The following is a 26,939-nucleotide window of genomic DNA, read 5'->3' as shown; positions in this document are numbered from 1 at the left end:
TCTGACTAAACTCAGTCTAATCAATCCGTCCTCAAATCTTCTATTAACAGCTAGGTGTGACTCCTCTGTGGACCACCAGAGGGTGCTCAAGCACCACCAGTGGTTCTAGTACTGGCAACCTCTGGCCTACAGGAGAGGAGAGGAGAGGGGCATAATATTTGTAGGAAAGGGAAGGCAAAGTAAAGTAAGGCAAGTAAGTATTAATTCATTATTATTCCCCCGACATCTCGCACAGGGCCTCGCATTTCTCCCAGACGCCTCTCCAGAGGGCCACTATAGTTCCACACTCACTCCAGAGGGCCACTATAGTTCCACACTCACTCCAGAGGGCCACTATAGTTCCACACTCACTCCAGAGGGCCACTATAGTTCCACACTCACTCCAGAGGGCCACTATAGTTCCACACTCACTCCAGAGAGGCCAATATAGTTCCACACTCACTCCAGAGGGCCACTATAGTTCCACACTCACTCCAGAGGGTCACTATAGTTCCACACTCACTCCAGAGAGGCCACTATAGTTCCACACTCACTCACTCCAGAGGGCCACTATAGTTCCACACTCACTCCAGAGGGCAACTATAGTTCCACACTCACTCCAGAGGGCCACTATAGTTCCACACTCACTCCAGAGGGCTGCTATAGTTCCACACTCACTCCAGAGGGCCGCTATAGTTCCACACTCACTCCAGAGGGCCACTATAGTTCCACACTCACTCAAGAGGGCCGCTATAGTTCCACACTCACTCCAGAGAGGCCACTCTGGTTCCACACTCACTCCAGAGGGCCACTATAGTTCCACACTCAATCCAGAGGGCCAAGTTGCATATTACTGTCGTAGCAAAAATAGCCGATCTACAAGCTTTTTGTCTCCACCAGGCCGAAGGCATGGGGAGAGAGCATGTTTTGCACTTGTGTCGGTCCGTCTGTGAACAGCTAATCTCCGGCACCGTTAACCCGGTCGATGCCAAATTTTCCCTGGATGCCAACGATGAACCTCTGCCCCAAAAATTCCAGAACGGCCTGTTAGTAGTGCCACCAGGAGGCCACTTTGTGCAAAACAAGTTTTTGGACAGTACACCTACAGATTTTGTCCAAACATCATGCAAATTGGTACACAGTCCCTCTAGAGCCATTCAACGAAACAGGTCTTTCAGATTTCTCAGGCTACATCCTGATTGGCTAAAATTGGCTTCCAAAGTCCAAAGTGCACAGTTTCAAACAAAATGCTGCAAATCATGAACACATCGTGTGATTCCCGTGATTTTTTTTACGCAAATCGGTACACATGCTCTCCATAGTCATGTGATCAATATGGGTTTGTTTGATTTCTCATAATCCACCCTCATTGGCTAGGATTGGCTTCTAAACTTTTCAGGAGTAGCCCGCTTTGTACCCGTTTTGTACAAATCGCGACAACTACTCAACGCAGCGTCCGATTGTGGTTAAACTGTGCATGCATATACCCACTAGGCTGAGGAAGAAATGCCACTTGGCCCAGATATTATTATTATAGGAGATCCCCCCCAGAGCAGTGTTGTCCATGGTGAGCAAGTTGACCTGGTGACCAGCTACAAATACTTGGGCATTTTTTTGCATTTGATAGCAAGCTGAAATTCGATGTAAACTGTGATTTGCTGTTTAAGAAAGGCCAACAACACCTCTTTTGTTTGAGGAGGCTCGCCAAATTTCAGGTTGACAAATCTCTAATGAAACTGTTCTACAGTGCATTTATTGAGTCAATTATCTCCTTCTCCATCATTTTCTGGTACGGAAACCTGAACATAAAGGGAAAATAACACCCAACAGATTGTGAGAACGGCCTCAAAAAAAGTAAAAAAAAGTAAATTTTAGTAGCCTGGATCATGTCTTACCTCTCAAACCCCAGGGGGGTTAAGGGGGTAAATCCTCTTAAACCCCAGGCAGGGGGGTAAAGGGGGTAAATCTGCAACATCAGAGTTGGAACCGGAGACCAATTGGGTCTCCATTGACCCACTGAGCACTGTTCAGAGGTGGACAGCCGCTGCCCCCACCGGTACACATATTTCCTATGTGTACCATGTTTTTTCTTTTTTTACTGTGTTTTATGTGATTCATGGGTTTTTTCATGGGTCTGCCTGTTATGCTTTACTCTACACCAAATGGCCCTTCGGGGACAAACAAATAAATTAACCTGAACCTGAACCTAATCAAATTTTTTTTGAGCGACAGTTCAAGTCCGAATTTGTGACTTTTGTTCCTTAAGGGGGTTCGTACTTTGTCTCCACCATCAGTTGTCTTCAGAGGAGGAGGCTGCTCTGTTGGAGGATTCCAGACGAGATGGCAAGTGTAAGTAAGGGCCGCGTGGACACCAAGGGACTTCCAGACGAGATGGCAGGTGTAAGTAAGGGCCGCGTGGACAACCAGACAGCGAAGTCCGATCATCACACGCACGGAAGGGGACCTTCCGGGCGTGCCTGAGGGAGTGGTAGGGTCAGCCTAACTAGCCCATCTCCCACAGGCAGGGTCACCCTACACACCTGATCACATCTGAACCTCTCCCACCCTGTACCGCTGTCGTTCCAGGATACCAGCCATTATTTTCCTTTAAAAGAAAACAAATAAATACAAAAAGGATTAAAAAACAAGTAAACTTCTTTCTTCTTTTTCTGTTTTTATATGCGTCTATGGAGTTAACGTTACTCTTAGTCTAATAAAACACTGCAGGGGGGTTCCAGGGGGTCCCCAGCAAAAAGTAGTTAATACAGCATCACAATAATTTTAAACACTTTATCCATTTATATCCCATCTATTATCCCATTTATATCCCATCAATATTTAGGTTTGAGGGGCGCTAGCCCCTTCTATGTCCAGCTTTGAGGGTTTGTGAAAACACACACATTGTTTTGCTACTGTTTCCTATGACTATTTTTGAGTGTTTAGCCTGTGTGTGTAACCCTAACCCCTGTGCACTCAACAAAAACCTTGCATCGCGATGCATTGTGAACTTGTAGATCGGCTATTTGCAAATGACCAAAATGTGTATAGTGCTGAAGTGGTAAATGTATGTTTTGCAATAATAATCCAAATCTACAAAGTAAATGTGTGTGTGCATGCGTGCATTTGTGCTGAATCCAGCATATGTTAATAACAAATAAATTAAATTACAGCATCTGTTGACTGAATGAAATGAGACAGACGATGAAACAAACAGGCCAGAGATGTGATCAGTGCACTCACGTTGTTTTGATGCAGGACTTGAAGTACTTTGTTGATGTTGTTCAGAGCGTGAACTCTGGTGGAGCCGCGCTCTTTGGTCTGTGGAGAAAGGGAAAGGACAATTTTAGCTTTTGCATTTTGGAAGGAAATTACTTGCAGAAGGATAGCAGCAAATGGCGGTAAAACCATTTAGGACTGAGACCAGATTTTACAAAATTCTAAATCATGGGTTTTCTGAAAAACCTATGTTTCAATTTAGTGGCCGCTGACCCCCATCTCAAAATATGTTATTCCAGGGACCTCCAGAAGCAAAGATTTAAGTAAAAAGCGTTCTGTGTCAAAGAAAATATATATTCAAAGATTTGCACACATTTTCATGATTTTTTAAAGCCAAAATGAGATAATAGCACAGGCAGACTCTTCACATTCTAGAGCATGTCTGAATATAAAAGTAATGTCAGAGCTGAAATCGAAATGTATTATGAAATATTACATGCGTGTTCTGAGTGTTTACATTTACAGACAATCTCCGCTCTCTGCTGTAACAACGGGTGATTTGGAACTATCAAAGGACTGAAACAGAAGGAGCAAGGGCTGCAGCGATAAACAGCAACACACAGTGAGGGAGTGTTGTGTTGTCTAAAGAGCCCATACATGATGTTTACATAAGACCAATTAGTGAAATAATTTTAACATATTTAACATATTTCTGCAGATAGCTTGCCTGTGGGAGTTCATAACTCATATGGGAGCTTCATACCCATATGAGTGAAACTGCTGGGATCATTTGTTTATTTTTGGAAAACAGTTATTTGACAAGATATAAGAAAATTCTATTGGGATTCAGAATGGGGGAGCCAGTTAGGATGTATACATTTTGTCAGACTTCGGTGGTCTATAGTCTTGGCTGCACATGACGCCCATGTATTTGGGGAATGATGATTTTTGGGGGCATGATGATGTTTTGGTGGGGCATGAATAAAACTTGGCTTGACTTCATGTCTGAAATCCAGACGTTGTAGGGGCTAGCACCCCACAAATAACAAGATAACAGCATGGCTCACTCCTGTGAGAATCTCCAACTTCGCATGGACAGTCAGTGACTTAAGTCAACTATGAGGTACCGTATATAGGACTATATGCAACATTTCATCCGGATCCAACCACTGTAAAACAAAATGTAAAAGGTGTGTGTGGGCTGGTTACTTCCTTGTATTGGCCTACTGCCAGTGTGCTCAAATCATTTCGCTGATCAGTTCAGTCCAGCTTTGAGACACCCAGTTAAGACGTCTCACCTTCGAGGTTCAACATAATTTGATTTGCCATCGACATGCTTACACATGAAAGCCACAATCATACGCAGGAGCAGCGAAGTGTACAATAAATACAGGCCATGCTGTATAAATGATACAGTAATAACCGGAAAAGGCTTTAGATTACCTTGGAGAACTGAGCATTTATTCATTCCGTGAAGGTTTTCTTCTGTACTGCATCGTGTTCATCGTTCATCGTAATTATTTTATTGCCGGCTAGAAGTTAGAATTTATGAAGTTCCCAGTGCCACCATACTCGTTCACTTTAACAGTCGGAGTTTGCCCGCACCCCGCCCCCACACACACTTTAGTATAACTTTCGTCAGAAGCTTTTACATGTCGGGACGGCGCGGTACAAAGGCACGGTACAATTAAATCAGAAATTTGAATGGCAGAAGATCCACCAATGACAGCTCTCCTGGATTACGATTTATGGACATTTGAAAATCCTCCTTTCAACTGCTTTACACAGTGAAGTTACAAGTTATGTAAATACTAGCATTTTATTTTAATAATGACAACATTAGAGGTAGCTCTCTTAGTTGTTCTTCGATAAGGAGGACCCTGGACGTGCCACTTTCACAACCTACATGGCACGCTGCTTACTATCACCATGAGATGAGTGAGACAACCATTAAACAACCACGTTCTGAAAACACAATAACAAGCCAACCAGTGATTATATTGTTGAGACTTGGCAGCCTGGCAGGCATTGATGTGTGCACGTTTTGCCATATTTACTTTGTGGTTCAACGGTGTCGACTCGTGTGCCGAAAACAGACGATCCACAAGCTCACGGCACATCGCCCAAGCGTTCTGAACTTCAGAAGCATGACACATTCAGGGCGCAACACCGCCTTACGATGCAGCATCTTAACACACCTTTTAAGTTAACTTTATTGGCGAGGCGGGTTAGAGGGGGTTAAATAAAGCAATAAAGCATAATGGGATTTAACTTGTCCTCCTGCGAGGAAGTTTGGTAATCATGCTCCTACCGTGTTGTGGAGCTGCATGCTCAGCTGGGCTTCATTCACCGACGTCGTCACCAATAAATCCAAAAAGCCGACATTTTGGCATATGAGGGGGGTGAAGGAAGGAAGACAGGTTCTCAATCACATGCAATTCACGTGCACAGTTGACGTGCAGATTGCGTGCACTGTGAGAATACATGGGCTTCAAAATAAAAGCAATGCGGTTTTAGTCCACCCATAAGGTAATGAAAGTATGTTTTTTTTTTAAGCTCATAGCGCGGCACCGAGTTCCGTGCTATGAGCTTGTAGATCTGCTATTTTTGAGAAATCGTGAAAATGCGGTGCAATTCTTTGAATGTATATTCTTTCAGAGCAAACGTTTTTAACTCAAATCTTTGCTTCTGAGGGGTTCCTGGAACAACATATTTTCAGATGGGGGTCGGTGGCCAATTACATAATATATTTGTGGGGTCCTTGACATTAAAATGTTTGAGAACGACTGAAATAGAAACATTTTTTTCAGAAAACTGTCAGAATTTAGAAGACATTTTCTAAATTTAAAAGTACAATTTTGAGGTATTCTTTACTTTACTGGAGTATTTCCAATTTTTGATACCTTTACTTCTTCTCCACTACATCACAGTCAAATATTGTACTTTTTACTCCACTACAATTATTAGAAATGTTTTCTTTGTAGATTAATATTACCCCGTCAGCCCTATACATTTTAGCCAGTTGAAAATAGTAGAGAGAGCTTGTAGATCTGCTATTTTCAAAACCTTTGAAGATTTGTGAATTGGGACATTGTGCATACTTTTTACTCAAGTACATTTTGAATTCTGGACTTTTACTTGTATTTCTACATAGCGGCCGGTATTGATACTTTTACTCGTTATTTTAGTACTTTTCCCACTTGTAAAATTGAGAGATATTATTGATAAGGCTGCCTGATAAACACACACCTGTCTTGGAGCGTGTGCGTCTTGGCCTGCAGTGCGTCCAGCTCCCAGGGGGACCGTCCGTTCCCGGCGCAGAGATGACCACACACTTCTATGGCCAAGGCACCTTCCATCTGTCACGTGCACCATGTAGTCCTGCAGAGAGAATCACGTTGCAAAACAGTTCATGAGTTGGAATCAAGCGCGCGCTACGAGCTTGTAGGTCTGCTATTTTTGAAAAATCATGAAAATGTGGCACAACTCTTTTCAGAGCTTAAATTGTCAGGCCCGCCAAAATATAATTTTGTCAACAAATTAAACTGTAGACGAAAATTGTACTGCAGAATGAAATCAACTAAAATCTTGATATTCAGTAGACACACTAAAACATTTTAGATGACAAAAATATGACAATTTTTTTATTCAAAGGACTATGAAATTTGCTGTCAAAATGAAGACTGGCTTTAAACACATCACTTACACTCCATCTTCAACAGTTTAGTCATTTATCGATTTAACAAGCGTCGACTGACTTACCGATAGGGTCTCTGCAGTCAGACCATGGGTCAGAGGTCACCGATGGGGTCAGTGCAGACCACGGGGTCAGAGAGGTGGGCAGGTTGACCGCGGTCACTCTGAAGTGGTAGACGGCGAGCGGCAGCAGGCCTGTGACAAAAATGATGGCGGCCGACCCCCATCTGAAAAGATGTTGTTCCAGGGACCCCCAGAAGCAAAGATATGAGTTAAAAGAATATATATTCAAAGAGCTGCGCCACATTTTCTTGACTTTTCAAAAATAGCAGATCTACAAGCTCAGACAATTATTTGACAACTTTAGCTCAAATTACTTTGTAGACTGTTTAGAAAAATTAAATCAATCTAATCACAATGTTGGCACAAATATGTTGGACTTTATATATGTATTTATACCTGCCAACCAGCGCTGCCTGTCTTTAAAGAAATGGTAATAAAGTGACGGTACACACATTAAACAGTTTCTTCCATATTAATTTCCAAAAGATCAATTGCCTTCCGTCTGTCCTATTAATAAAATAGATCCATTAATTCATATTTTATTACATTTGTTCTGCCTGGTTTAAGAAAATAAACATATTGTCTAGTATTATTTATTGTATTAACTAGTTGTTCTATTAAGTTCAAACTAGTGTCACAGTGCAGGGCAGAGAAGGTGTAGGACCCAAGTGCAGACAGACAGGCGGAGGCAGAGGATGTCAAATGCAACAGAGTTTATTGATAACTAGGAACTAGGAACAAAGGTACTAGGTACTTGGAACACGAGGAGAAAAACTAGGACGTACACTCATGACATACAATGAGGATCTGACAAAGGACTGAAACACACTGGGGCATATAAATAAACAAAGACTGACTAGACACAGGTGAACAACTAACAAAATCAACACAGGGATTGGCTGAGAGACAAACAAGACACAGGTGGAGAAAACTAATAATCACAGGGGGTGAGACAACACAGGTAACAAAAGCAACAGAGGAAACCAAGGGACCAAAAATACTACAAAACAAAAGCACAACAGAAAACGTCACGGATCGTGACAGTACCTCCCCCTCAAGGGATGGCTTCCAGACATCCCTCATATATTGTCCATAACATTGTCCAAAACACTGAGCAGGGTGGGTGGTGGGGGTCCGGAGGAGGGAGACAGCCATGGGGCCAAGAAAAGGAAAAAAAGGTCTGGGAACCTGGACCCCACATGGGCATGGTTGTCGTAGTGGGGTGACACCTGCAGGCAGAGGCACCAGGGGAATGGACTAGGGCTGAGCAGGTAATGTCTGGTGGGCGACCTGGAGGATGGGAGGGGGAAGAACAGGCGACCTCGGGGGCAGAGGCAGGGATGACCTCAGGGGGACGGCCGGGAGGCGGAGACGAAGCTGTGGTGTTGTCGTCTGGCGGGCGACCAGGGGGCCGCGACGAGGCACAGGAGGTGTCTGGAGGTCGGCCTGGGGGCCGCGACGAGGCAACAGAGGCGTTGTCTAGCGGAGCTGGAGTTGCAGACGGGACTGCAGGTGGAGAGCCGGGCAGCAGAGGGCCAGGCAGCGGAGTGCCGGGCAGCGGAGTGCCGGGCAGCGGAGTGCCGGGCAGCGGAGGGCCGGGCAGAGGAGTGCCGGGCAGCGGAGTGCCAGGCAGCGGAGTGCCGGGCAGCGGAGGGCCGGGCAGCGGAGTGCCGGGCAGCGGAGGGCCGGGCAGCGGAGGGCCGGGCAGAGGAGTGCCGGGCAGCGGAGTGCCGGGCAGCGGAGTGCCGGGCAGAGGAGTGCCGGGCAGCGGAGTGCCGGGCAGCGGAGTGCCAGGCAGCGGAGTGCCAGGCAGCGGAGTGCCAGGCAGAGGAGTGCCGGGCAGAGGAGGGCCGGGCAGAGGAGTGCCGGGCAGCGGAGTGCCAGGCAACGGAGTGCCGGGCAGAGGAGTGCCGGGCAGCGGAGTGCCGGGCAGCGGAGTGCCGGGCAGAGGAGTGCCGGGCAGAGGAGTGCCGGGCAGAGGAGTGCCGGGCAGCGGAGTGCCGGGCAGAGGAGTGCCGGGCAGAGGAGTGCCGGGCAGCGGAGTGCCGGGCAGCGGAGTGCCGGGCAGCGGAGGGCCGGGCAGAGGAGTGCCGGGCAGAGGAGTGCCGGGCAGCGGAGTGCCGGGCAGAGGAGTGCCGGGCAGAGGAGTGCCGGGTAGCGGAGTGCCGGGCAGAGGGGTGCCGGGCAGCGGAGGGCCGGGCAGCGGAGTGCCAGGCAGCGGAGTGCCGGGCAGCGGAGTGCCGGGCAGAGGAGTGCCAGGCAGCGGAGTGCCGGGCAGAGGAGTGCCAGGCAGCGGAGGGCCGGGCAGCGGAGTGCCGGGCAGAGGAGTGCCAGGCAGCGGAGGGCCGGGCAGCGGAGTGCCGGGCAGAGGAGTGCCAGGCAGCGGAGTGCCGGGCAGAGGAGTGCCAGGCAGCGGAGGGCCGGGCAGCGGAGTGCCGGGCAGAGGAGTGCCAGGCAGAGGAGTGCCAGGCAGCGGAGTGCCGGGCAGAGGAGTGCCAGGCAGCGGAGGGCCGGGCAGCGGAGTGCCAGGCAGCGGAGTGCCGGGCAGCGGAGTGCCGGGCAGCGGAGTGCCAGGCAGCGGAGTGCCGGGCAGAGGAGTGCCGGGCAGAGGAGTGCCGGGCAGAGGAGTGCCAGGCAGCGGAGTGCCGGGCAGCGGAGTGCCGGGCAGAGGAGTGCCAGGCAGCGGAGTGCCGGGCAGAGGAGTGCCGGGCAGAGGAGTGCCAGGCAGCGGAGGGCCGGGCAGCGGAGTGCCGGGCAGCGGAGTGCCAGGCAGAGGAGTGCCAGGCAGCGGAGTGCCGGGCAGAGGAGTGCCGGGCAGAGGAGTGCCAGGCAGCGGAGTGCCGGGCAGAGGAGTGCCGGGCAGAGGAGTGCCGGGCAGAGGAGTGCCGGGCAGAGGAGTGCCAGGCAGCGGAGTGCCGGGCAGCGGAGTGCCGGGCAGAGGAGTGCCGGGCAGAGGAGTGCCAGGCAGCGGAGTGCCGGGCAGCGGAGTGCCGGGCAGCGGAGTGCCGGGCAGCGGAGTGCCGGGCAGAGGAGTGCCGGGCAGCGGAGTGCCGGGCAGAGGAGTGCCGGGCAGCGGAGTGCCGGGCAGCGGAGTGCCGGGCAGAGGAGTGCCGGGCAGAGGAGTGCCGGGCAGCGGAGTGCCGGGCAGCGGAGTGCCGGGCAGAGGAGTGCCGGGCAGCGGAGTGCCGGGCAGAGGAGTGCCAGGCAGCGGAGTGCCGGGCAGAGGAGTGCCGGGCAGCGGAGTGCCGGGCAGAGGAGTGCCGGGCAGCGGAGGGCCAGGCAGCGGAGTGCCAGACAGCGGAGGGCCAGGCAGGCTGGGTGGCGGAGAGCTGGGCTGGAGAACAGGCTGGAGAACTGGAGGGGTAGTGGGCTGAAGAGCAGGGGAGGCCGGTGGGACTACCTCTTGAGGCAGCTGGGGAAAAATGGCTCCCTGCCTCTCCCATTTGAAAAACCCCATATACTGGGCAAACACTGGATCCCGCCTCCAATAAATAGCCAGTTGGTGAAGGAACTGAGGATCTTCATTAAAGGTGTCCTTAGCAATACCAAAGTCCTTGGCAGAAAAAGGCAGCTCAGCCATGGTGGACAGCCAAAGCAGCTTGGCAAAAATCAAAAAAACAAACCTCTGTCCGCTGGGTCCAATATGGTCAGATCCTTCTGTCACAGTGCAGGGCAGAGAAGGTGTAGGACCCAAGTGCAGACAGACAGGCGGAGGCAGAGGATGTCAAATGCAACAGAGTTTATTGATAACTAGGAACTATAGTACTGCGACAATGGCCCCCAGAAGTCGGCATACCCCTACCGGAGTTAGGACCAAACACAACATAGTTTTTCCTCATCTCTAAGGCCTCCCATACATGAAATGGATTCTTGTATAAAAATATTTTACTGCAAAAGTGGTGAAATTGTTATTTAAAGTTATACACCTCAAACTAAAAATAAAGCCTGTCCGTCTGGTGGTTGAGGCACTTAAAGGCATGTAGATTCACAATGGAAGCTCTGAGAGGTTCAAAACTTGGCATACTTGAAGCCAGAACATACCTCTACATTCTAGAAAAGACTGAATGTCAATATCTGAATGTCAATATGAGATATAGTCATTTGAACACATACTTACAGTAGGCGGAATTGTACATCTATGTAGATGTCTTCTCTACTTTGTAGTGACTCTGGAATGGATTGTCATAGCAACACATATGATGGCTTGTAGGAAAGGTGAGGTTCTACTGAATCCAGCAATACCAATTGTGTAAATGTAGCTTGCATAATCGTGGAGTTATGGCACAAAACATATATGGCGTCCCAAACGGGGGGAAATAAAACTAATGAAATCTACAGTATCACATTAGTTTTATTTTTACTTCACTTATCAAGGGTGGGAAAACATAAACAAATCACTTGAGTAGAAGTCCCTAAAATGTATGAAATGTCTCAAACTTGAGAAATGAGAAATTGTGAACAAATAGATGCCGCTTCAATAGAGAAATATGCAAGCCTAGATTGGAACTACTAACTATTATTATGTTGCAGCACATGACCTGGATGTTCCCTCATCAAGCTCAAATCTCAATATTATCCTCATAAATATAAATAATCAAGTTATTCATTTCTGTTATTTGAGTTATTTGGTTACAGTCAAGTTATACTACACTACAGTATTTGGCTCCACCTGCATCTTATTGCCTACAGTATGTGGCTTTCTTCATAAAATGACAGGTAAAATCATTTCACATATTTTGGAATGTGAAAAGATGAGATGAACCTTGTCAAATCAAGTAGCTATTTAGCTGACTGGAGTGGAGAGTGACCTAGCATTTAGTTCTCTTTAGTGTAACAGAGCCTACTGCCTGTCCAGTAGTCTACACTGACAATAGCAGAACCCTGCCCTGACACTATTTCACCAGAATGGAAAATAGACTTAATTAGTATCACTTGTAATATGGTTACTGCACATACTATAGCCTAAAAATAGTGTGCGCAATGCACAACATAGATACTGTACAAATTCTGAAGTGTATCTTTAAACTTTTACCAAAATGGAATATTGGATCCAAATCTTTGTATCATCTTTGCTAAACAGTTGGAAAAAGGCACGAAACAAGACCCATAATGTATAAAGCCCACGGCAGAAGACCTTCAACACTAACTGTTGTTCAACAGAGAGATGATGTTCATAAAACCCTGGCAAACCCAAATTCAATATACTCTCCTCTCCTCATCATATACTGTATCATGTTGAGAAAACTACTCCAGTAAGACCAGAGTGAGAGCATGCCGTCTCGTCAAGAAGACTGAATAGGGTACAACATTGTTGAATAGGATACAACACTGTTTAACATACAAATATATTGTTTCATTTGTGGGAAGGCCAGCACAATTGCTTGATTGATTGATGGATTTAATAGTTTATTAGACATAAATGTAAAAACAGCAACAGAGTACAGTCATACAATTAGTCCAAAAGGGATAGCACAAAAAAGTCCTCGCGGTCTTGTTGCAATCAGTTCATAGACAAAACCAGGACTACTGGTCAGAGTACCAGAGACAGGGCCTTCACATGGTTACTGGTCAGAGTACCAGAGACAGGGCCTTCACATGGTCACTGGTCAGAGTACCAGAGACAGGGCCTTCACATGGTCACTGGTCAGAGTACCAGAGACAGGGCCTTCACATGGTCACTGGTCAGAGTACCAGAGACAGGGCCTTCACATGGTCACTGGTCAGAGTACCAGAGACAGGGCCTTCACATGGTCACTGGTCAGAGCACCAGAGACAGGGCCTTCACATGGTCACTGGTCAGAGTACCAGAGACAGGGCCTTCACATGCAGCATCAGAAAGATTGATGAAGTTGTACATCGGCTGCTCTCGTACCCAGATCTCTTTGCATATGATGACAAATATCATAAATGCTACCTAAAACACTAAATATCTAAACGAAATATAGCAGCTATAAAACAAAGAATTAGAACAGCAGACCAGTATCTATGTCAAAGCTTTTATTAATCTCACTGAAATAGTTAACATCTTTCTTTAAATAAATGAAAGTGATGACAAGTCATCACTTTCAATAAATAAGAGTTATGACATACTGAAGACACTGGTCCATGGTTTTCTTCATCGATATATCTGCAGGTCTATGTAGTAGTTCTGGATTTTCTTGGATATTTGCATCTTCTCTCATTGTGCCCATTTCCCATGGGCACACTTTTAGAGCATGCAACATCAGACTTTCCATGTTCTACAAATTATAATGCTGTATGTTTCCAGGGTTTGTATTTAGACAATATCATCTTCTTCCTCAGAGTCAGTGTCTTCAGTATGTCATCATAACAGTCAAGGAGTTTATATACCGTAAATGGAAATTGGTGCATTTACAGTATATAGAGCTTTTATCCAAAGCACTTTACATAGATTGTGCATTACATTCACACATTCAGTCACACACCGATGGCAGAGGAAACCATACAAGGCACCGACCTGCACATCGGGATCAATTAGGGGTTCAGAGTCTAACTCTGGGGGAGCCCTGGATCGAACTGAGAATATGGTATGATATAGTACTAACGGTATATTGTTAGTTCACACTGAAATTTGTCTTGCGAACCTCACGGTTCTCCATCCAGCCGCTCTATTGGCCACTCTATCCCTGAGGCACTGCCGCCTCGGCATATTACCAGTATTATTGTATATTTGTCATCATACACAAAGAGATCTGGGTACGAGAGGAGCAGATGATGTACAACTTCATCAACCTTTCTGATGCTGCATGAAGGACCATAAGTCTCTGGTACACATACCAGTACCAGCCATAATGGCTGTCAGATGTTCTGGTCTTGTACTGGCCTTCACACAAATGAAAAATATCTTTGAAAAATATCTTTGTATGTTAAACAATGTTGTATCAACCCTATTCAGACTTCTTGATGAGACTGGTGCAGGCATGCTCTCACTCAACATTTGCAACTTGCTCATTACTGCAGCATATTGTCTGTATATAGAGCCACGGTTTTATGAACATCATCATCTCTCTGTTGAGCAACATTTAGTAAGATCATTTTAATTTTGAGTATCTGCCGATACCGATTTTTCCCCATCTGAAAATTATATTTTTATGCAACTCCTCCAATATCACAATAGTACAATATCCCAAACCACGGACAATATACAGTCTAATATCATGATATGGCTATCATATTGATACTAGGGATGTCCCAATCACATTTTTGTGCTCCTGATCTGATCATTTAAAAATGTCATGATCGGCCCCGATTTCCGATACACTTCACATTATAAGATCACATAAGATGCACATAGGTGGAGCCAAATACTGTAGTATAAATTGACTGTAACCAAATAACTCAAATAACAGAAATGAATAACTTGATTATTTATATTTATGAGGATAATATTGAGATTTGAGCTTGATGAGGGAACATCCAGGTCATGTGCTGCAACATAATAATAGTTAGTAGTTCCAATCTAGGCTTGCATATTTCTCTATTGAAGCGGCATCTATTTGTTCACAATTTCTCATTTCTCAAGTTTGAGACATTTCATACATTTTAGGGACTTCTACTCAAGTGATTTGTTTATGTTTTCCCACCCTTGATAAGTGAAGTAAAAATAAAACTAATGTGATACTGTAGATTTCATTAGTTTTATTTCCCCCCGTTTGGGACACCATATATGTTTTGTGCCATAACTCCACTATTATGCAAGCTACATTTACACAATTGGTATTGCTGGATTCAGTAGAACCTCACCTTTCCTACAAGCCATCATATGTGTTGCTATGACAATCCATTCCAGAGTCACTACAAAGTAGAGAAGACATCTACATAGATGTACAATTCCGCCTACTGTAAGTATGTGTTCAAATGACTATATCTCATATTGACATTCAGATATTGACATTCAGTCTTTTCTAGAATGTAGAGGTATGTTCTGGCTTCAAGTATGCCAAGTTTTGAACCTCTCAGAGCTTCCATTGTGAATCTACATGCCTTTAAGTGCCTCAACCACCAGACGGACAGGCTTTATTTTTAGTTTGAGGTGTATAACTTTAAATAACAATTTCACCACTTTTGCAGTAAAATATTTTTATACAAGAATCCATTTCATGTATGGGAGGCCTTAGAGATGAGGAAAAACTATGTTGTGTTTGGTCCTAACTCCGGTAGGGGTATCTCGAAAACTAAAGCACTTTTTGACTGTTTGTTGCAGGACTACTAGGAACAAAGGTACTAGGTACTTGGAACACGAGGAGAAAAACTAGGACGTACACTCATGACATACAATGAGGATCTGACAAAGGACTGAAACACACTGGGGCATATAAATAAACAAAGACTGACTAGACACAGGTGAACAACTAACAAAATCAACACAGGGATTGGCTGAGAGACAAACAAGACACAGGTGGAGAAAACTAATAATCACAGGGGGTGAGACAACACAGGTAACAAAAGCAACAGAGGAAACCAAGGGACCAAAAATACTACAAAACAAAAGCACAACAGAAAACGTCACGGATCGTGACAACTAGTTCTATTAATTAATACATTTTAAATGATATTTATTTATTTAAGAAAATAAACACATTGTCTATTATTTATTGTATTATCTAATAACTCGTTTTTCCTAATAATGAATATATTAATTAGATTGTTAAATGATATTTTATTACATTATTTGTTCTGCGTGGTGAAACGCGTAAGGCTGTCATTACTCTGAGTAACCACTAGAGGGAAGTGTTGGCCTAAAAGTCACAGTCATTAACAGTTTGTAGAAAGCACAGTTCAACACAAGCTTTAATACAATTTAAATTTGCATACAGTAATTTAATTACAATATTCAACATTCATGTTTGGAGGCATGGCTCTGTTCTGGGAGATTGTCAGCATAAATATTAATAAGCCAGGTCATTCTGTAGAGACCTTGGGGTGAAAACCTGATGTTTTAAGTATGGCTCGACTCCATTTCTACCTGCTCAGGGATATCCTGACACGGACCCTCCTCTCGGAGCTAAAGCATTAACTCGCCTATAGTGATGTAAATAGGTTTTCAATGTAATGGGTCCCGGGATGCACAGGTGGTCATTCAAATGAGTCCCAAAAAATTCGTATGAGTCCCAAAAAAAATCAGTGGTGCAACTCCGTGTGGGGGTTCGCGGGGTGGGGGGGAGCCACTTGGCCTTTAGTGTGGTCAGCTTTTTGAGGGCACAAGGCCAATTGCCAGGGCATGAAGGCCATCGATTAAAACAATGATTTTAAGTCCCCTTAGCTTAAAGGTTAAGGATGATTACATTTTTTTTAAATTTAAAGGCGAACATTGGTTCAGAATAGTGCTTCTTAAATAAATAATCACAGCTTTAAATAACAAAATATAAGTAGCTACTGTTGTAAAATATTGTAAACATGTCTGTAACATGGGGTCCCAGTGCAGAGATGAAAATCATAATGAAATGGCCTCTAGGACCCTGTCACCCTAGGCTAATTCATATACATTTAAATTGGGGGTCCTTGAAATTAAAATGGCTGAGGATCAGTGGATTAAACTGTGAGTTAATTCACAGAAAATACAATGACAGACAGCCTACATTCATTTTTATAGCCCTATGTTTCTGTTCTGCCTTGTTTGTTTTTGTTCTGATAGTCACAACTGTGATATGTTCCTTGTTTTAAAATTTCTTCTTTTGTTTAGGCTACTGTGCAAATTGTTCAGCACCTTCTAACTTTGTTTTGAAAGGTGCTTTATAAATAACATTTATTTTTACTCACTTACATAACTTTTGAATGAGGGCTTGGTTTAGAAAAGCCTATATTTTGTGCTAAAGTAATATATTGAATAACATATAAATGTAGATGTTAAGGCTAGACTGGCATAGCCTATATGGCATGATGGGGCTGCAGTACTGAGGACTATGGAGATAAGTCAAGTGTAAAAAGCATTTTGTACAATTGTGTGCTTATGAACATTTACCACGTTATGTCCGCATTGATACAGAAATTAATGATTATTATGTTACTCATTTCAGAACGCGCCCAATATTACTGACATACATACAGTAGAAAAGTGTAAATTGATAAAACATGTATAATGCGCAGCTGCAACGGTCCAATATAAGACTGACCAAACACACATGTGTAAATAGAAAACATGTAGAAGCTGAACTCGTCCCTCAAAGTAAACACAACACAGAACTCTAAAATAAAATACCTCGTTACATTGACCGCTATTGTTATTATTATTATTATTACCTGTCTGGCCTCTCGTTGTGGAAAATACGTTCTTTACATTTACTTCTTGTTCTGAGCGTCGACTGTCCTTCCATCATGGCTCCACTGTTCCACACGTCTTTAGCAGTTAGCACCGCGATATATAATAACTATTATTATTATTATAAATAACAACTAAACACTAACAATATAAGCTGCAAGTGTAGAGTTGTAGTATAGTACAGTAACTATGTAGGCTATGTAGTAATATATTATAGTAGTGTACAGACTCCTGAGTGAGACGAATTGTTTGCACCAGCTGTGTTCAATCAATCAATCAATGGTCCAGTGTAGTCAGAGATGAGTCGGTCATGAACGAACGAATCAAAATAACTAGTTCTTTTTGGTGAACGAAACCGATCCGGTCACTTCCGTGAACGATCCGTTCTGCGTCCGTTCTTAATGACGGGGATTCGCCCGGCGGCTCTTCTCATTCAGAGCCTGCTCTGTTACTTTATTATGAATCATGGAATCACTATGCATTGTTATTTGTTTTATGAGCTTATGACCATGAATGTTAGTATTTTAGCTGTTTTAGTATTTTTTTTATAGTAAGCATTTTAATGACAGCATATACAAACTTTAAATTAATGTTTGTGAATTAAACTAGTATAATATTACATTATATATAACTACAACTATTATTATTATTATTACTTTATATTGCAATGTAGGCATTTATCAGGCATTAATCCATTTATCAGGCTTTATCCAGTGATCATATTCATGAGCATTAAAAATATATGAATATTCATAAATGTTTAATTTAAATGAATGAATTAATGATAGGTGGAACTATGCACAAAAACAAACTTCAGCCATTTACTTGTAAAACTGTGATGCATTTCACTCCTATGCCATATAAAGTTAGGTGTGAATCCCTAGACTCCTTCAAACCCGCTCTCAAAAAGAGCACCTACGGACAGCTGCAATGGACCCTGATGTTAACCAGTCTTGTTTTTGGCAGCAAATTTTGATTTTAGTTTTAGTCAAAGTCTCTTACTCTCTCAATAGTTTTAATTTAGTTTCAGGCACATTTTAGTCACCTGGAATGTTTTAGTGTTAGTCTAGTTTTAGTTGACTAAATATCATAAGATTTTAGTCGACTAAATCCACAGTTGATTTAGTAGACTAAAATGTACTTTGGTGAGCCGTGATGCCGTCGTGATGACTGATTTTACACTTGCTGAAAATAGCTGATCTACAAGCTCACGTGTTGCGCTGCGACACACAAGTTTGTAGATCTCAGCTATTTTCAGCATGCAATCAAGTGTAAAATGACTTATACTGGATCTCTTCCTATAGCATTTTAAAGTTTAGTTTTTATCTGTTGACAAAATTGTTAGTATATTTAGTCATCAGTTTTAGTAATCATAGCTTACAGTTTCATTTAGTCAGTGAAAAATGAAAAAATCGATGAACATTTTTCGTCTTAGGGCCGATTCATACTCCTATTTTAGAGCCGAATAAAAGTCGGTTCGGCGCTGTAGAGCCTACAATGTGACGTCATTTGGCTCTGTAGAGACTACAATGTGACGTCATTGGGCTCTGTAGAGCCTACAATGTGACGTCATTTGGCTCTGTAGAGCCTACAATTTGACGTCATTTGAGGTTCAGGGGGGGGGCGGGGACCGTCCTAAAGTCGGCTCTTCGGTGCTACTGAAAATTTCTGACGAGTCGAAATCATTTGGGCACTACAGCGCCGAAACAGCGGTAAAATAGGAGTATGAATCGGCCCTTAGTTTTAGTCAACGAAATCAACACTGATGTAAACAAGTGTTTTTTCTGGTTTTATCGTCGTAGCAGTAGATTTTGTATTGACCTGTATACTTTTGTTCTACATACTGTGAAATAAACATTTCAATCAATCAATCATACATGCTGTACCTGTTGATCACAGACTGATTCTACTGTCCTCTGGCTGGCTGAAGTGTGTAGAACATCTCAGTGTGAACATTCTGCCAAAATAACAGAGCTACAAGCTCTTGCAGTGACATGAATGTAAAGTGCATTATTATAAACTGTGTATTATAAGATTATATATTTTTTAAGTGAATGGTTGGAGTCGTCTGGTGATAACAAATAAAAATGGCAGTCACAGAAAAGCTATTTCTACATCTTCATTTATGTTTGCAAGTGATGAATTGTTACTTCATGCACCCACCAGAAATATACTTCTAATCAGTGTTTCCCATTGAAAGATAATGTGCTGAAAATGATGAGCAATGTTCAAAAAGTCCCATCTAACATGAATGCCACCATTATCGAAAAACATACTTCTAATGAGACGCGCCCGAGAAGAGCGGCAGATGAAGAGATGTGTGGAAATGTACACATGGTGGGCATCGATGACGACGAGGAAGATGGACAGACATTCAGTATTTATTTATTTTGTTGTTGATGTTATTAAGTGATCTTCATTTCTTGTTTTCTTACATGCATACTATGCAGTTTATTATTATTATTATTAAGAACTGCAATAAGTAACGGAAGTAAAAACAATAGGATCCCAATAATAACTTGGACAGGTGTTTTGAATTGTACAGTTTTATTTCCATCAGTGATCACTAGACTACGGAGCAGGTCCTTCCCACCACCCACATGGGCCTGCGTGGTCTTGGAAGATTTCAGACAGATCAATTCAGCAGCCGCCTGCATGACACATGGAGGAAGAAGAGGATTATGTCTCAAGTAGCCTGAGCTAACGCTAGACATTTCTGGCCTAGATGGGAGGGTCGCGGCTCAGAAAAACGCGCACCCTGATTGGATCTCATCGATCTGTCCGTCACCCCCGGCCCCTCCTCTCCCCCCTAGTGCAGCGCAACGTCACATCATTTGGAGCGACGCCCACCCGGAAGGGTTGACTCCCACTTTTAGACCAGAGCGGCCAATGCGTTCCTCCAGGCTTTCAATTTTTGCACCAACAAAAATGAAAGCCTGGTACCGAGGCTATGTCTCAAGAGATGGAACTCTGTACTAGAAATAGGCCTACGTAGTATTGTCACCGCTGAATTAACCCAATAACCCACTATACTGTAGACTGTTATCCATTATCTGAATAATCAGACTCGTGTAGGAGCATAGCCAGAGGTCAAGTACTGAGCACATCAGAAACAGGCAAAGATGTATACGGCCTGGTTCTATAGCCAAGCTTTGATGTTGCTTGCCCTCTGCTGCACCGTTTCCTGGGTCCAGGAATGTCTTTTACTCCAATTTAGCAATCCTGACTCTCACGGTATGGTAGCAATCTCTGAACAGTTTTGAGGGTGTGTGTTCTTGTCACTAAACTGCCCCTCTCTGCTACCTTTCCCCATGATCAATCTGAAGTTTGTATTGCGTGCCTGCGTGCGTGCGTGCATTTGTGTGTGTGTGTGTGTGTGTGTGCGTGTGTACACACCCGGTTGACCTGTTGACAGGTTGACCTGTGTGCGGAGACATGCACACTCTGGCTCCCAGGCCCTTCTTGAGGGCGTTGATCAGAGGGTATTTTCCCTGGCCACAAAAAGTGCCACTGAAGTCGTCCTGGTCAAGAGTCCAGACCATGGCTCCACCAAAACCACTCCTCTTCAGCCAGCCAACCTGTACCAGTTAACAGTAACCAGTTAACCTGTACCTGTAACAGTGTACCAGCCAACCTGTACCAGTGCGTTAAAATAAATGACAAAAGCAGGAACTAGAAATTATCTTATCGAGCTGCCACCTTGCGCTTCGCACACAAGTTGGCCATGAATGGCCTACTTGTGCGCGAGCAGAGCACGCAACTTATATCTGACGCTTGTAACTTCCTCCCTCATAAATAACTTAAATCTGTTACGTCATCCACACATGTCACACATGTTTTTAGATAAACATACATAGTTACGTCATCACCCAATCCCTGATTGGCCGAGCGATGCCACCAACACACAACACCAAAGACAATACACATTCCCTGATCCCGGACATACGAATACAATACTTGCGCCGCTCTGCTCGCGCAAGTAACTAGTAGTGTCTACAAATCTGAGCGATTATGTGAAATGCTGCTATGCACCTTGCCCTGATAGCTGACAACGTTGTCGAATCCAACCCAGGTCTGGCTGTTGTAGGCGTAAGGCACCTGCTGGGCGACATCCCAGACGTCTGTGACTCCTTGCTGGTTCAGGAAGTGGCAGATCTGAATGAAGCAGAGACAAGCCATTAGAAACAAATGTGAAATCTATACTGTATGTATTAGTTTCTATATAGAACGCAAAACCTTGTTGCACTGGAGAAGTGTACAATCTCTGCCTCTGACATGGCTGTACAAGTCTATTTATGTGCAGTTTGTTTTGGTGAATGCACGTCACCTTTTGCCTACATTTCCACCTATAAGAAAACATCTGATATTTAACGGCGACCGCAAACATAAAATATAAATGTACAGTAAGAAAACATACTTTTCGTAAGCGAGGATCATATCGTTTTAAAAAATTAGGCACATCTAGCTTGTTTTGACACAAAAAGAAGAATCCAAGATATTAGCGTTCAAAAAGGGGTGGGGGGGGGGGGGTTTCCAGCTGACCGCTACCGGAGTGTTATGAGGGCATACTAGACGCAGTTGATCACCGTAATCAATTGATATTAAAATAGGCGTCAAAAGGCTTAATTGGCGACGGTGAGTTAAATACCTCATAGTAGGCCCAGGTTCCAGGGTGAGTTAAATACCTCATATTAGGCCCAGGTTCCAGGGTGAGTTAAATACCTCATAGTAGGCCCAGGTTCCAGGGTGGGTTAAATACCTCATAGTAGGCCCAGGTTCCAGGGTGAGTTAAATACCTCATAGTAGGCCCAGGTTCCAGGGTGAGTTAAATACCTCATATTAGGCCCAGGTTCCAGGGTGAGTTAAATACCTCATATTAGGCCCAGGTTCCAGGGTGAGTTAAATACCTCATAGTAGGCCCAGGTTCCAGGGTGAGTTAAATACCTCATAGTAGGCCCAGGTTCCAGGGTGAGTTAAATACCTCATAGTAGGCCCAGGTTCCAGGGTGAGTTAAATACCTCATAGTAGGCCCAGGTTCCAGGGTGAGTTAAATACCTCATAGTAGGCCCAGGTTCCAGGGTGAGTTAAATACCTCATATTAGGCCCAGGTTCCAGGGTGAGTTAAATACCTCATAGTAGGCCCAGGTTCCAGGGTGAGTTAAATACCTCATAGTAGGCCCAGGTTCACAGGGTGAGTTAAATACCTCATAGTAGGCCCAGGTTCCAGGGTGAGTTAAATACCTCATAGTAGGCCCAGGTTCACAGGGTGAGTTAAATACCTCATATTAGGCCCAGGTTCCAGGGTGAGTTTAATACCTCATAGTAGGCCCAGGTTCCAGGCGTGGCGGTGAATTGACCGGCAGGTCCAGGTCCAGTGCTTGGAGCACCGATACCGGTGTTGGAAGAGGAAGCCAGTTTGAAGGTGTTACCATAGGTGGCGAAACCAACCAGCAGCTTCTCAGCTGGGGCGCCCTGGTTCTTCCAGTAGTTCATAGCGTAGTTCTATAATATGGACAAGGAAACAATATACAGCATACAGTAGCCTTTCAGCACACATTTATTGTCCCCGTGCTGTCCTTGAACAGTGGTGAGTTGTCTACTACCATCTTCCATCCTTGTATTCTGACATTATCTGACCGACACTCCAGAGCGAGTGAAAATCTTTTATAACCACCAGCAGTCCAGCAGCACCTATCCCTTCCTTCAGCGCACCCGCGAGTGTGTGCGTGTGTGTGTGCGTGCGCGCGTGCATGTGTGAGTTTGCATGTGTGTGGATTGTATAGGCTAAGTGAGGAGTTGGACAACGTTAACAACAAACGTTTTCAAATAGTTTTTCTCAGGTCTTTAGTGGCGTTTTCTTTCAGCGTCTCTGTGTCTCCAGTCCTGTTGTTGGCATAACTCTACTGTACTGTCTATGTCTGCGACGCACGGGTGAGTCAAATTATTAATTCATGCGGGACCTGCGTGTCATGAAAAACACTGACCCGCGCAACACTAGTGCACACGCATTTCGCCTTGTGCCTGGAGGGACGCTGAAGGTTGCCTATAGCAACCTGGGCGAGGTATAGAGGTTAAAGAGGTATGTGCTTGGCTTCTGCCGGTCCATTTTGATATAAAGGTTCGGCTATCAAAGGGTAATTATGATAACCCGCGGTGCCGCGGTTTCATGGCGACGAGGTTAATTATGAAATTCGGTATGTTTCTCGGGATTCTGCTCTGAAGATGCCCGCCACCATCGGATTTAATTTCGCCGAAAACGTGTCTTCCAAGCGGTCTGTCGCGGTACGGGTCTGTACTATGAACCAATGGGGTTCACTGTGTTTTGAATGTGGAGGAACCTCCACACTCACCACGTTGAAGTACATCATGGCACCCTTGTCAGCTGGGCCCTGCCACACAGGACTGTTCTCTCCAGTAACGTGCGCCCAGGGGCCGTGGAAGTCGTAGGTCATCACATGGATGTAGTCCAGGGTACTGATGATGAAAGGATGTACAGGAGTCAGGGGGATTTGAAGAAAATATTAGTGAAAGTGCATAGGACAACCAGGAAGGTCCAATTGTTCCGAAATCTATGATATAATTTTCTTTTTTTTCTTTCTTTTTTTAAGGTCCCGCACACACTGTCTGGGGAAACTGCTTAACCCTTGGAATGCCAGTCCCAATTTTTTTGTTTGGGTAACAAATTGGCATATTTTTAATTCATCGTTTTAACATACAAGAAAGATCTGGTGGATTGAAGAGATGTTTTTTTTTGTTCATTCATTGCAAATGTATTCTCTTGATTCGCCACCAGATGGCGGGAAAGCATCATTATGCTGATTTTGGCTAAAATAGACGGATCTTCCTAAGTCACTTCCGGTTGAACGATCAACAACATCCTGTAGTATTTTGACCCTAGTCAATAGTTTGGCTGGTCCGGATTGCTAAGCTAATGCTATATTTTTCATAACTAAGTCAAATTAACCTCAAATCAACCCCAAAAGATCGCAAAATATCACATTTTTTACACCGACGCACATAGAGACGGCGCGCGTGCACGATAGCGCACGATCACGCGGATTTCGGCCGTTTTTTGGTAAATTACATCCAACATTAGTGATATTAGCGAAAAAATATTATTTTTTGCTCTTTTGACCCCGCGATAACTGATATTGATTGTCATTCCGTTTTTTCCGTTAACGGGAGGTTTAGCTTTCGTTGCACCAGACTGTATGACGGAAGCATGAAAATTGTAGGAGCTCAACAGACACAAATACTATATATTACTATTATATAGCCTATAATGCCCATGCAGCCAAATACTTGTTTGTGTGTTATTGTGGCAGTTCACCCTGCCACTGAGGATTTATTGGACGAGTCCGACCTGTATTAAGTTCTGATTATGTTATTTCTAATGTAACAGGAGGGTCGGGACACAAATGGGTTAAAGTTTGAATTATTATGTATTGTATGTTGCAGAGATTTATATTATTTTGGGATGTGTATGATTATGGGTTGATTGCTAATTGCTTGTTGTCTCCATCGAGCAACCATCAGCTGTGGGGTGTGGGGAACATACCAACAGTATGAGGGTTTTACAGTATGGCAGTAACCTGTTTTTCTCATTGTTTAGATATGGTTAAGTGATTGAATAAGTGATGTATTATAATAATGTGATGAATATGTGTTGTCCCTGGACATTATGAAATACTGGTGTAAATTGTGGAATCAATTCAGGGTGGTATGTTCCAGTGGGAGGGGCTGTGGAGGTGGAAGGAGCGAGGGCCATCTGTCCAGTATTAAATGTAAATACTTTTGTTTGAGTGAATAAAGACGAACATCTCTGCATCACGGACTGCCTGGAGGTTATTAGTGTGGTTGCAACCAGACTCTAGTAATTGCAACACTTTATTATTCCATTGGATTAGTCTTTTGTTTGACACACTACTCCTCCCACAATTTTGACTGTACGCACTTGAGCCATATGTCAAATTGACCGGAAAAAATAAATGTAACCGTTTGTCGCAAAAACATTAATTTTGGGGGTTAAGTCCCCTCCGAATTACTTACGCATGATCACAGGGGTGACGCGACATTGTAATTGGCTGGCAATATTAGTGGGAAGGGCATATGTAAGCCACTGCGGCAACCACACTCTGCAATATTTTGAAATTGCGAATTTACTAGTTTATATACATTTTCCCGGTTTTGCACACTACCCGCACTAGGCAAGTGTGACAGTTATCTATACTGACGCTCCGAGCTTGGAAATTTCGTATCCAGCGTCGATCACTCCCTTGTCGGCAGCTACGGCAGCGGTGAGCATCAGACGAGGTTGGCCATTCGGTCGACCTTCCCATTCGAAGGAATACAACAGCTCCTGCAGAGAGACAGGAGGTGGTGAAGAGAAAGATTTCCAACATTTCAAGGTGCCATTAAGGTGGTTATGTCTTGTAACATGACAGAAGGCTGACCTGACACAGGGCGGTGAAGCGAGCCTTGTCCTCAGGTGGGGAGCCACGAGAGCCTGGGTACTCCCAGTCGATGTCCAGACCATCAAAGCCGTACTTACGCAGGAACTGGATCGTGGTTTGGATGAAGATCCAACGGTTAGGACGACTGGAGACCATGGATGTGAACCTGGGGGGAGGGGGGGGGGGGGGGGAGAGAGAGAGAGAGAGAGAGAGAGAGAGAGAGAGAGAGAGATTCATCCAAAAGAGTAAAAGAAAGAGTGCCTTTACAGTATGTAAGTATGTGAGAACTGTTTAAGTGCCAGGGACGTAATCCCGTAAGCCCGACGTCTTTGCAATGAGTGCCAAATACGACAAGACGTAATTAAAAAAAAAAGAAAAAATATATTTTTTTTCTTAAACGCCCTCTTTTTTATAATGGGAGAATTGGCACTCAGAGCAACCAGGTGGCGCTGAAGGAGTTTTAATACTCACTGAGAAGTTCCTACGTTCCATCCACCAACAGCCAGCAGGGTCTTCAGATTGCTGCTATCGCTGCTAAAATGACATGCACATTTTATGATAAAATATAATGTTTACACTTTCAGAACGTACGTGTGTGTGTGTGTGTGTGTGTGTGTGTGTGTGTGTGCGCTCACGGGACTCTCTTGAGATTTTGGAGCTGTCCATAGAGAGACTCATCGTTCCACTCAGTGGTCGTGATCACGTTGTTGTGTATTCCAGCGAAGGCATAGACGATGTGGTTACAGAGACACGGGTCGATGTCTGTGGGCATGAACTTCCCAGCACCGTGACGGTACTGTCCCCAGTTGGTGAAGTAACATGAGAGGATGTAGGAGGATCCTGCAAGGGACGAGTGTCAAAATAAGGGCTTGTTGTTGATGTTTTTGTCTTTTGCCGTTTGAGAGCAACACACCAAGTGGACAAAGTCTTACCTAGCTGCACGTGCAGCAGGAGAGCCAGTCCTGCAGAGAGAGAGAGAGAGAGAGAGAGAGAGAGAGAGAGGAAAAGGAGTGGTGGTTGGGTCAGTAAGGACAAGCACTAAGATTTATCCTCCGGTTATTAATCTATTATGATACATAAATCCTGTTACTATATGGATCATACTGTTAAACAACAGTTTGGAACAGAAAAGTAGATCCGTTTCATGGTAAATCTAAAGATACAGTTCATTTCCTCTGCTGCTCGGCACAGAAAAATGTTTTCCTCGATAGCAATTAACTCGACTTACCAACGCAGATGAGAAGCTTGCCCAT

General features: G+C 44.3%; 1 protein-coding gene across 1 annotated transcript; it reads right to left on the bottom strand.

Annotated features, from left to right (window-relative positions):
• Positions 1–105: 105 nt before the first annotated feature.
• LOC310864634 (acidic mammalian chitinase-like) lies at positions 106–26,939 on the bottom strand (the record flags this gene model as incomplete). Its single annotated transcript, XM_083773322.1, has 16 exons — positions 106–126; positions 3,220–3,297; positions 6,445–6,576; positions 6,998–7,118; positions 8,184–8,460; positions 19,809–19,884; positions 20,677–20,811; positions 21,266–21,388; positions 22,550–22,735; positions 23,584–23,707; positions 25,468–25,592; positions 25,687–25,852; positions 26,158–26,211; positions 26,322–26,526; positions 26,619–26,648; positions 26,915–26,939. 16 exons carry the CDS (start codon positions 26,937–26,939, stop codon positions 106–108), a joined length of 1,878 nt encoding a protein of 625 aa, XP_083629448.1.

The sequence above is a fragment of the Protomyctophum parallelum genome (assembly GCF_964188405.1).
Source record: "Protomyctophum parallelum genome assembly, chromosome: 9".
Lineage (NCBI taxonomy): Eukaryota > Metazoa > Chordata > Actinopteri > Myctophiformes > Myctophidae > Protomyctophum > Protomyctophum parallelum.
The sequence above is the reverse complement of the archived record's forward strand: the minus strand, read 5'-3'. Positions and strand labels throughout refer to the sequence as shown.